Consider the following 12,855-nt stretch of genomic DNA (forward strand, 5'->3'; position numbering starts at 1 on the left):
GCTCAAAAGGGGCCTCTCACATAATCCGATAGATGCCCTCGGTTGTTGTTCATCAGACATTTAAAAAAAAAAAAAAAAAAAAAAAAAAAATTTATATATTCCTCCTTAAATCATGTTGTGTACTTGAATAATAGAAGCCTCTCAGTTATCGTTTCTTCGGCCAAAGTAAGGGCCCTCCAGCCATCGTTACAATCTCCTTGCCTATTTCAGCATCGGACAGGGCTCTCCCTTCCGGTGCAGCTGGGCAGTGGCTCCCTTCGGTCGCAGTGTGAGCCTTTCATCTGTCATTGAGTTGCGCTGCGCGCTCAGCGGCAGATGGGGGTATCCCTCCCGGTGCAGCAGAGCCACAGGCCCCCTTCGGTCGTTGTGACAGCCCTCCATCCGATGCATCAAATTAAGCCGCTTATACAGTCGCAAGGGGGACTCTCCCTTCCGGTGCAGCAGAGCCGCAGCTCCCTTCGGACGCAGCGAGAGTCCCTCCATCAGTCGCGTTTTCTTGCCTACTCCGTATCGGACGGGGCTCCCCTACCGGTGCAGCAGACCCACGGCTCCCTTCGGTCGCAGGGTGAACCCCCCGTCTGAGTTATGTTGCATGCTCAAGGGCGGACCGGGATCTCCCTCCCGGGGGAACACAGCCGCTGGCTCCCTTCGGTCGCAGCAGGAGCCCTCCATCCGATGCATCAAACCGTTCCTCGAATCTTCTTGCCTATTCTGCATCTGATGGGGCTCTCCCTTCCGGTGCAGCAGACCCACGGCTCCCTTCGGTCGCAGGGTGAACCCCCCGTCTGAGTTATGTTGCATGCTCAAGGGCGGATAGGGTTCTCCCTCCCGGGGGAATAGAGCTGCTGGCTCCCTTCGGTCGCAGTGAGAGCCCTCCATCAGACGCATCAAGCCATGCCTCGCTTCGCAAGGGGGACTCGCCTTTCCGGTGCAGCAGAGCCGCAGCTCCCTTCGGACGCAGCAAAAGTCCCTCCAACAGTCGTATTCTAGTTAGCGTCAATCAGGGCTCTCCCCTCCGGGGCAGCACTCCTGCTGCAGAGTTGCGAACCCCCTACGGAGGCTGGGAGAACCCTCAGAGGCAAAAAAACCGTGCCTCCATAAACCCGCAATGGGGGACTCCCCCTTCCGGTGCAGCAGAGCCGCAGCTCCCTTCGGATGCAGCGGGAGTCCCTCCAACAGTCGCGTCTCTTTGCCTTCTCCGCATCGGACTAGGGCTCCTCTTCCGGTGCAGCAGACCCACAGCTCCCTTCGGTCGCAGTGTGAACCCCCCATCTGAGTTATGTTGCATGCTCCACGATGGCTAGGGATCTCCCTCCCGATGGGGTACAGCCGCTGGCTCCCTTCGGTTGCATTAGGAGCCCTTCATCCGACGCGCCAAACCGCGGCTCCAATCTCATTGCCTATTTAGCATCTGATGGGGCTCTCCCTTCTGGTGCAGCAGACCCACGGCTCCCTTCGGTCGCAGTGTGAACCCCCCGTCCGAGTTATGTTGCATACTCTATGGCGGCCAGGGATCTCCCTCCCGATGGGATACAGTCGCTGGCTCCCTTCAGTCGCAGTGAGAGCCCTCCATCAGATGCAACAAACCGCGCCTCGTACTCAGCCGCAAGAGGGACTCTCCCTTCCGGTGCAGCAGAGCCGCAGCTCCCTTCGGAGGCAGCAAGAGTCCCTCATTTCTTGATATCTGGCATTGTGCTCCTCCCATAAGCGGCATGGAGGGCTCGCTGGTAAGACGTTGCGAGCCGCAGCTCTCGTCGAACACTGCACGGGCTCTCCAGGTCGCTCTGCATTTTCTTCCCAACACGCATATTTTGGGGGGCAACTAAATTTTATCTCTCTGGCTGCTGTCCTATGGCTTTAAGCTTCTTTTGGGGAGTTATTTGGGTTCGGGCTATGCTCCGGGCCCGGACCCCTCCCCCAGGACAGCACGCCAAAATATGCCTACCATTTGCCTTCAGATTAGATGTAAGGGTGAACTCGTGAAATGTGGTTTTATTAACAAAGTTCGGGAGAAGCACGATCAGATAATCATCCAATTTGGTACAGGTGCATCTCGTTTAGCTAATCATCTTATAGCACGCACGCGTATATATATCCAGTCTTCCTACCTCCTGTCCCACGACAGTTTTTCGGCAACCCTCCTCCACCCCAACTCCTCACTTCTAATCTATTTATCCCAAATTGGGATAGGGGGAGTTATTTGGGTTCGGGCTATGCTCCGGGCCCGGACCCCTCCCCCAGGACAGCACGCCAAAATATGCCTACCATTTGCCTTCAGATTAGATGTAAGGGTGAACTCGTGAAACCATAAATATTAAAACTGTTTCAAGGCCTAACACAGATATCAATGTCATCGATATTTTACCTATTTTTTTATTCTATTTTACCATTTATTTGGTGAGTAGTCTTATAATTGTGGTATAGTGTATATTCAGGAAGTCATTATGTAAAAATAAAACAAGTACTTCAGAGAGCACTGCAGCTTTCTTGTGTCTTTATTTTGTGTGGTGTATCTGATCATTTTCCTGTTCATTTGGCAGGAGACCCTTAACCCAGAATCCAAAACTAGTACACTAACAAAAACAAAGAGTCTTGCGGTTTGTGTGCCGAACATAATTACAAAGCCAAATTGAAGCAGGAGAGTAGAACAATTCTTTTTCATTACTGCATTGTTTCCCATTATTCCCAATGACATGATTCATGCGTGTTCCATCTCAAGCAATAAACAAATTAATGACAACAGTATCATTTTAATAGGAGTAAAAATAGAACGCCTGCTGCAATTCATTGTCCTGTTTTGCTTTAGTGTAATTCATAAAACATCTTGATGCAATACACTGGTTCCAATTCAAGGGGGGGGGGAAAACAAGTACGTTAATATTCAAAATGCGCTTTGAAGTTCCTTTCAAAAGAAATAAAATATTGTTCCGTGGTGTTCGGTGCCATTGTATCAGTGACCTAGATTTTGTTTTTGATCTCTGTTCACTGTATGATGCTCAACTGCAGCTCACATTATTTGTATGCTACAGCATAAAACACTATTCAGACGCTAAACAAATCTGTGCCTTTATATTCTTCATTTACAGATCACAGATATACAGATGTACCCTGCATGCAGAAATGCATAATCAAATGATTGGTTATATTTCTCTGCTTTGACGTTTTAAAAGTGTACTCAGAGCATGCACGATCATTACGTGTTAATTATGGATGAGCAAATCAGATGGGAGGCAGATTTTGCACTCAAGTTGAAATTCACAGAGAAAAACAACCCGACAACCCGCATAAGTGTTTCCCTCAATGGAGCACAACAGAGGAGACATGAATGGACATGAACAGTCCTGTGAGGAAATCATTAGGAAACTGATGTGGAGTTTCACAGAATTTGTAAAAAAAAAAAAAAAAAAAAAAAGCTTTCCCATCATTTCATAAAATTGCGATTACATCACTGGGGTCACATTTTACAATGACTTCACAACCCTATTGGTTGAATGGACGTTCAGTCAAAGAATAGAAACCAGAGTACCACATTAATGTATTTTTTATATATGTAGCCTGCAAACAGTGCACTGGCATAAAAATAAAAGCCATTCCACAAATCCGAATCAGCTTTGATAATAATCATATATAAATTTAAGCAGTGATTTGATCACCTGGTTTGTTTTTGATAGTAGATGTTCTGAATTAGCGAATAACTTGGTAGCCAAATTGGTCATTTCAAACCCTTGTCATGAAGGTGAATAAATCATGGTGAAATATCCCTTTAAACAGGGCCTATCTGAAAAAAAAAAAAACTGTAGTAATCAAAATTATTTGAATATGCTTGTTTGAGTATATCATAATAGATAGTGTTGTGAATGTTGAAAGTTATTTAATAGTAACTGAGCAAAACAAATTATTTATCTAAGTATTTTGGTAACACTTTATTATAGGGACCAATTCACACTATTAACTAGTTGCTTATTAGCATGCTAGCATGCTAACATATTGTTTGTTTATTAGAACTACTTAAAGCACATATTCTACATGACAATATTCTAATTCTAATCCTAAACAATACCTAAACTTAACAGCTACCTTCCTTATTATTAACAAGTCATAAAATTTTGGAGTTTATTGGGGCAAATGTCATAGTAAATGGTTTGACTGGTGTAACCAGTATTTTCCCGCCTATCTTATATCATATTTCACAGTGTACAGCCATACTACAGGTACTGTTTTGGAGTTGATGAAAAGATCAGTGAACACTGCACTGCACGGTTGACTGATTATGAATGCAGCATTTGTACTGTGGAATGTATAAACAATTTAGCAAGCTCTGAATAACATGACTGAACTAGTGATTTAGACTAAACAATGCACTCAGATATGTTGATTTAACATCACCGTTGTCTCGATGCAACTGTTAGGCAAGGAGCAATGACATAATACAAAAAAACATTAAATATTATTATATCATTATTTACTTACACGCACAGTGTTTCAAACCTGTTCAATTTCCTTTCTTCTTGAAAAACATAGTAAAATGTTTGTTTTCCATATAATGAAAAACATGTATAACGTTAAAAACATGTTTACCTAACACCCTACCGAGCTCCAAAAATGACAGAAAGTATAATAAAATCATATAGTAGTCCATAATAAGCGATATTTTTCAAGTTTTTCAGATTACATTTAAGTTTAGATTTACACATTTAGCAAAGACTTCTATGCAAAGCAACTCAAATTTTTATGCATTTAGCAGACGCTTTTATCCAAAGCAACTTACAGTGCATTCAGGCTATACATTTATTTATTTTAACCAGTATGTGTGTTACCTGGGAATTGAAGCCACAACCTTTTGCGCCGCTAACGCAATACTCTATCACCAAGCCACAGAAACTATTGATCGACTTACAACCGATCAATATTTGTTATTTACTAATTATTGACATTTTTCACAACATAACACAACAATAATGACAAAACATTTTGAAATGACATGTTAAATCTGAATCTTACTTCTGTTTTCAGGAGCTGCTTCTCTCTGCTATGAGTGAACAGTAATTCATGTAGCTGAAAAAGACTGTTTATATGGAATGAAGAATGCATGAGAACCTGTAATAATGTCACAGATGTGGACAATATTGAACGGTGCAGTGATTACATGTTTTTGTAGGCCAACCCAGAAGTTAGCATCACCTAACAAAACCCCAATAGGATCTCTCGACTAGATTTGGGATTATTTAAGAAAATAAGGTCTGTGGCCAACAAAAGTGTATGATTCTTATTTTGATGACCTTCACAACATTTAGCCTAAATGCAAAAATTGAAACGTAGGTTATAAACAAACTACACACAATTTTATGTCAACACATTAAGCTTCCAACAACTCTTTCAGTTTGAAAAAAGAGAAAGAAATCCTTGAAAGTTTGAGTCAGAATAGTTTGCAAAGGATTATGATCAATGGGGATGCAAAAGTGGAATAGTGAGATGACTTCATCTGTTTGCGTAATGATGATTAATGTCCCAAACAACCTCTGCAGTCCCATTTAGCCATTTGTGAGCAACCGCCTCTTTCAAGACAAGCTTTAAAAAGATCCCAGTGGTGCATTACTGATGCATTTTATGTTATAGAATAAACAAGAAAATATCTTGAGCTTATGATAACCAAAGACCGTATTTCAAGGGACAATCAGGATGATGGAACCAGAAATACTACAATTCTAATTTCCGGGTTTTGGCCTACAAAAATATATCATTAAAACCCTTGATGTGCCAGCAATTTGCAAGAGTGTAATTATGGTCACTGCTGAAGATGTTTGATTATAATCCCTTTTTATGTTACTGTGATTTGTGCCTCAAATGGTAATACCGCATTAAAATTCAGTGTTTCGTGCTGTTCCATGAATAATAACTCTTTAAAAAAAAAAGGCAAAACATTTATATTAATATTTCAAATGAACATGCTAAGTTAAGGAGACTGAAGATGAATTAAACTAAAGCACTAACAAGCAGTCTGCGCTACTAAGGGCTAAGCAGAGAAATCAATCGTGTTCAGCTATAATACATATACTGTGTGTCATTTTTCAGCACTGTGCATCAGTGTTTTCTCCTTTTGCTTTCTAAAAGACGGATGATTTCCATGCAGCTTGTTATGCGCCACAGTAGTCTGCAAGCTTCACAATCCATTGCTATATGAATTATGCATAACATTTATTATGAAGGGCATAAAAGGATTCTAGTTGCTTGCTGCCGGCTGTCTAATAGCAAAGCAGCACCTTGCATCAATTAATAATGTGCGATGGGTTGAAAATGACCTTATGCATATTCAACAATTAAGCATGCACTTGAGCATAATCATATGTATTTATGAGGAATGTAATTAAAGGACCGATGTGACATTATGAGGCATACTTGGACTTGAAATAATCTGTGATGGCTTTGATTTGATTGGTGGTGAATAAAAAGCTGGCTTTGGGATCCGTTGATGGAGATTGTCTGGTGGCAAGTACTGTTTGGGTAAATGCCTTGAAATTATCAGGAAATGATAACTGTTTGTCTGAAATAAAATGCAAAGGCATTGTGTGTGTTGAAATTCAGTATATCCTCAAACTGTCTTAAAAAGCAAGACATTCAATATATTATAAAAGTCATTATATATGTAAATTAGATATGAAAAAAACATTGTGTATTATTTAATAATGACAATATAACCAAACAGTTGCTGTTTTGCTGTGACACATGTGCATATGATTAATGTTTTTAAAGAGCCAATTCTTCATAAACTTATAACTGCACTTGGTCCACAGACAGATTGAGAAGAATATATAATTGGTCTTGCTTTAGAAGTTCCCACTGAAGAAAAGATATATTCACTTCCTAGAATATGAGATAATATTATTAATAGAATATACACTTTCATTACTTTAATTAAAATTAAAAAGATATCTATCTTATCCCTTAGTTAATTTGAATGGTATTTTATAATAATTCATTTTAACAATATTTTACAGTATAGCTGTGTGCTTGGTAGCTTTGCAGACACTGAGTGTTGTTGAAAACAAGTTGTATAGACATTATAAACATAAACATATCAATCATATATATGATCATAGGCATATCATACAAAGAAAAGTGTTCCTGTAGCTCAACTGGTAGAGCACTGCGTTAGCAAGCGCAAGGTTGGGGGTTCGATTCCATGGGAACACATGACATGTAGAAATTGATAGCCTGTATGCACTGTAAGTTGCTTTAGATAAAAGCGTCTGCTAAATGCATAAATTTTAATTTAATAAATCTATTGTGACAATTTATAGTATAATTGCACATCAGGACTGGTAAATTATATAAAATATGTTATATATAATATCTTTTGCATTAGGATATTTATAGGTACTTCTGTATTTGATCTGATGTCAATAATAACATTTGAGATTGAGATTTAATTGCATACCAATAACCGATTCCCTAACTCATTGCAAATTTTATCATTAAAAAAAGTTAAATGTGTTCGGAATAGTTATCTTATTTTATAAACAAAGTATGAAAAATGCCCAAAGTGTTCATGTTATTACATATTTAACAAAACTTAAATTACAAAGATGGCATTTTGTCCCACAGGTTGGGTGAAATACCCCCAGTCTATTAGAAATGTTGAAATTGCTTATAATAATAAAAAAACTGTTGATAAATGGCAATCTAGAATGCTAGTGATAATCTAGACTAAATTATAACAGATTATTTTCATTAATTAACATTCAAAACTCAGCTATTGAAATAATATATTAAAAATAATAATAACAAATGAATTAAAACTCATTCATCTTGCTGCTCAGAACTTGATTTGGCATCAAGTTTGATTCAACTTGATTTGGCACATCTGGTATAGAATGTGCACGATGGGGCGCTTCTCGTCCGGTGTGCGACTGCCTTTAGGCTACACAATGATTTGCAGAGAACAGGCAGTTTTAGTTTAAAATAAAAATAATATAATTAATAATTATGAATAACAAAATAATAATAGCCTATTTGAAAAATATTGTTAGGGTTTGGTTGATGCTAACTGGCTAGCTAACTAGCTACCTGATGCTAACGTGAGGTAATTTTTAAGTTCAAATATTTTTATTCAAGCAACTAGTTACAGCAAAATAGGAAAAACGAATTGATTTGAATTTTCAGAACAGAGTAGGCTAACTACAGTAATTAAATTTACATTTAGTTATTCAGCAGACGCTTTTATCCAAAGCGACAAATGAGGATGAGAAGCAATCAAATCTAACAGAAGATCAACAATACACATTGCTTGGTATAAGTTTGAGCTCAATTTTGATTAAAACGTTTATTATTAAAACTCACATAGGCTATTCAGATTTTGTACTTTACAATTCTATATATTTTTTCACAATTCTAAATAAACCTTACTAGATTAAGCAAGCTGTTAGGCTATGATGTTTTCAAATGTTAGGGATGGGGGAAAATCATTCCAAAGTTTCCATCTGGACAGTAAACCTAATAAAAATAATTTTCAGTTAAGCTCCAAAAATTGTTTTGATAGTCACTTCTTGTGATGCAAGGTTTGTGTTTTTGTGTGAGTGTGTGTGTGTGTGTGTGGGGGGCGGGTGTTTACATTTCCCATATTCGTTTAATTAGAAAAAGCCAGTTCTGAGTTGCATTGGAAAGCAATATGTTTCAACATGTTTTCAACCACTCACAGATTCAGTCTATCACTCCATAACAGAAGTATGGCTGATAAAAGCATGGTTTACAATTTGGTTCGATCAAATCATTCAAATCTGTCTGATAACCATTTGGACCTCAATGCACCTCACAATTGATTTATGAAAATAAAATACTGATAAAAGTTTCAGTCAAAAGTTGTATCCTACACTTTAACAAAACATACCCTAATCACTGAAACCTATATGCTACCAAAACATAATTTTAACAATTCCTGTGGATAGATCAGAATACTTTTTATTTCTCTTTCCCAGAGGAGAAAAAGAATAAATAATAATAACATGGTTAGGTATTCAGAATAGCAGTCCCGCCCCAGTGATCTGAAAGGTGGGAAGAAAAAAAATGTAAAATGAGCTTTCGTTTATTCAGTCTCGAGAGGGGCACAGAGTGAAAACCACAACTTTCCTGGCTTCATTAATCAGCCTAAAGCTCTGAAAGACATCATGCTTATCAAATTTATCTGCGCTGTAGTCACTAGAGCGTTGTTTATTTTAGTGTCTCTCATTGGTGTATGGAGGGTGACATGGGTTAAAAATAATAATTTATACTGGTTTCTGACCATCCTCTATCTACCTCTCGTGGCTGAAATGATTTTAACTCTGAGAAGAAGAAAAGGGAAGGATTACAAATGGTAAGTCATCAACATTTATTTTTGCAAACATAAGAATTTCGAGAGCCAAGCTGAACCTTCTCTGGGGTCAACATCCTAAAATATCATCTAGTGTTACTTAAATAGCCTACTTGTGTGAAATTTGGCAGTGCAAGATATGCTAAGTGACTCAAACTCTGATCTTCAGGTTTTCTCCAGCGATATTGTTTTTCCTCATCAGCATTATACCAACCATATGGATCCTTGAGTTGCACCATCAGAAAAACAAATCAAGTGATATTAAGGTAATAGTTAATGAAAGTAATGGTAGATTAATTTGCTTTTCGTAAATACATTTTAGATTCTCTCTTCTGTGCAAACACATTTCATGCTGCCCTGAAAACATTAGACAAATTAAAACCTGTGAATCCCAAAGCCAGTGTCTAATGCATAACATTTCAGAATCAATGTCTCATATAACAAAAATGATATGCTAATTATTGCAGTGTACTAATCTGGATTCATCTAAAAGCATCCAAGCATTTATTGACGAATGGAGAAATTTGACCAATGGAAGCGTGAGTGAAAAGGTACTGCCTATTTGTCATTCATACTGGTTACAGACATTTTCCATGGAAGTAGACTACAGTAATCTCTGAAAGAAGACCCGAGCCTTTCAGACATATATTCACTCTGTTTTTCCTCTAAAAACAACGTCTAGCTAGGGCGATTTGTAAATACAAATGTTGGTTCAGCCCTCAGTACAAACAAGACCTGCGTTCATGGTCGTGCATACTGTTATTTTTTCAGAAGTTACCACACCTTCACATACTGTATGAGATTTACAGGACACGCTTTATGTAAGTGTGACTTCAGCTCTTCCAGAGAGCAACACTTCACAGCTGAATACTCACTTTGTGGTGGTGTTTTAGGACCCTCTGAGGTTTTTGTCATCGGTGTGTGCCAATGACTGGATCCTGGCCCTTCAGCAAATCGTCCTGATCCTGCTGATAGTGGGGAAGTGGCTGCTACCAATCGCTGGAGGGGTCACCAGAGATGAAATATCGCAGTTGTTACTCATCTTTGTGGGCACAGCTGCTGATATCCTCGAGTTCATCAGTGAGACGCTCGCCGATGTGGAGTAAGTGTCGTGTGAGACTAAAATAAAAGCACTGCATAGTCTTCATTGTCACATTCCAGTTCTCAGCAGAGTTTCTGTTAAGTTATTAACCCTATAAATCCTCCTGTATCATATTTGATACATAGTTTTTCTGCTGTCTAATTGATAGTTTATAGTTTATAGCAAGTTAAAGGCTTTTTAGTATAATTTGAAAATGTCCCCATTCAGATTGGGGTGCGCATGTCATAATGCTGTGAAATCTATAATTTGATTTTTATTTTGGGTTTATTTATGTATGTATTTATTGATTTATTTTTAAAGAATAATCATTTAAAAATTTGAGCATCATATAATACATCAGGCTTTTGAAGAATGCTTATGTTCACCTCTCAGTTATCATTGTATTTCATCTCAAGCTTTGATCACAAGCTAAGCATTTAAAGCCATCTTAATAAGACAAATTATTGGGAGATATAGTGTAATGTAAGTATCCTGCTTTACTCTCATTAGGATCTTACTGATTTACAGTTATCTGTCATGATCATTAGCTGGAGTGCCCATGAACTTCAGTAGAGGGCACTCCACTCAGGACCATTCCACCCATCAACCACCAGATGTCACCATATCATCAGTTGGACACTAGCACCTCTCATACTGTTACACCACACCCGAACTACATCTCCCATGAGTCACTGCATCACAATCACATTGCCACACCTGCACCTCATTCATCAGCCAATTTCCTTGCCACACCTGCACCTCATTCATCAGACAATTTCCTTGCTACACCTGCACCTCATTTACACACACATATAAGCACCACAATCACTTTCACTCACTGCAAAGTCTTGTTTAGCCTGTCTAGCATTTTCCCCTGTGTTTGATATTCCTGTGTCTAATCTTGGATCGTGTATTTTGACTCAGATTTTCTGCTGCCTGCCCTGATCTCTGCTTGGTTCTGTTTTCGATTCTGGTTACCCCTAACATACCTGACGCCATTCCTGATTTCTGCATGTCCGACCATTCTCCAAATTAAGTTCTGCACATGGATCTGAATGCTTCTGACTCCTCGTTACACTATCAGGAGTTCACCTTTCCTTTTGGCCATATTAATATCAGCAATGGCAGCGAATTGCATATTTTTGCTCAGCTTGGGTTTCTAAATAAAATATAGTTTTTTTTTCTTAAATCTGAGCTCCATACGGTTGTCAAACAAAAATCACAAATGTTTTTTTTTTATATAATTTTTTTACATTTTCATTAAATAATAAAATCGATTTACTACTTCATATGTCAGGCTATAGTTGTAATTTTGTATAAAATCTAAGCCTTTCAGTTTATTTCCAAATATAGGTGAAATAAAGTTTTTGTGTAGTTTTACAATAAATCATATTTCACTTTATTCTGTTCCTTGTTCTAGGGAGGAAAGTATACAGTTTGTGTGCGTTATTCTCGCGGTCTGGACATTGAGCATGCTCCAGTTTCCTCTGCATTTCTCAGGTCTGTACTCTTGTGTAATTGTTGTTTCATACACAAAAATATTAAGTAAAATACAACATTAAATTATAAATATAGAGCCTGAAGAATGCAAAACCATAACAAAGAACGCCAATATAATTGTAGTCATTGTTGTAAAGTTCTTTCTTGTTTTTCATTGGCATCTCTCAAGTGGTGAACACCAAACCTGAGGATTACTGTGAAAGCCAGGATGACTCTCTCATTACCAAGTTCAGGACAGATATATGGGACATCGCGGGAACCATTTTTCTTCAAGATGGCCCCTTCTTTGTTGTCCGACTTGCAGTTATGATTTCTTTCTCTGAGTTTCATCAAATGCTGGTCTTCTTTACCATTAAGAACTTTCTAGTAGTGTTGATTAACATCTACAGGCTGTGGGCCATTTGGAAAGATAACAAACCTTGACATGTACAAACAGGATCTTGTTCAGTCACTCAGCTGCAGTGATGATTCGCAGACGTGAACATTATTTTGAGAACTGGCACTGTGCTAGTCACAGTGAAAAGTCTGATTGTGTTAATTATTTTGATTCATTGTAACAGGACAGCTTATTAAATAATGTATGCATGTACAATATGTTATATCATTAATAGTGCTGGGCAATGAATAACCGCGATTAATCACAACCACAATAAAGGTTTTTGTGCAGATAATATATGTGTGTATATTTATTGCAGGTACATCCACTAATCACATCATGTTCCTGTTTTACAGACAGTCCTTGTTAGGTGATTATCAGCTTTTCTGAATTCAAGTTCAGTGAGCTAAGGCCACAAACAACAGTCCCAGAATCAAGGCACTAAGATGAAGTTCATACAAGAAACAGTCAAGTTCATGTGCAATAGATAGTCCAATTTAGACGGTTCCCCCAGGTGCTCCAAGAAAAAAATGTTCATTCATTTAATTTGTC

General features: G+C 38.3%; 1 protein-coding gene and 1 pseudogene across 1 annotated transcript; one reads left to right on the plus strand and one right to left on the minus strand.

The window, feature by feature from the left end:
* Window positions 1–6,563, minus strand: part of LOC127969315 (ciliary-associated calcium-binding coiled-coil protein 1-like) — a 30,429-nt pseudogene extending 23,866 nt beyond the window's left edge.
* A 2,501-nt stretch (window positions 6,564–9,064) lies between these two features.
* tmem26b (transmembrane protein 26b) lies at window positions 9,065–12,592 on the plus strand. Its single transcript, XM_052571463.1, has 6 exons — window positions 9,065–9,349; window positions 9,516–9,612; window positions 9,814–9,897; window positions 10,240–10,448; window positions 11,848–11,927; window positions 12,097–12,592. The coding sequence occupies exons 1-6, from the start codon at window positions 9,162–9,164 to the stop codon at window positions 12,348–12,350; spliced, it is 912 nt and encodes a 303-aa protein (XP_052427423.1). The 5' UTR covers window positions 9,065–9,161; the 3' UTR covers window positions 12,351–12,592.
* The last annotated feature ends 263 nt before the right edge of the window (window positions 12,593–12,855 follow it).

This window comes from Carassius gibelio, chromosome B12 (genome assembly GCF_023724105.1).
Source record: "Carassius gibelio isolate Cgi1373 ecotype wild population from Czech Republic chromosome B12, carGib1.2-hapl.c, whole genome shotgun sequence".
Lineage (NCBI taxonomy): Eukaryota > Metazoa > Chordata > Actinopteri > Cypriniformes > Cyprinidae > Carassius > Carassius gibelio.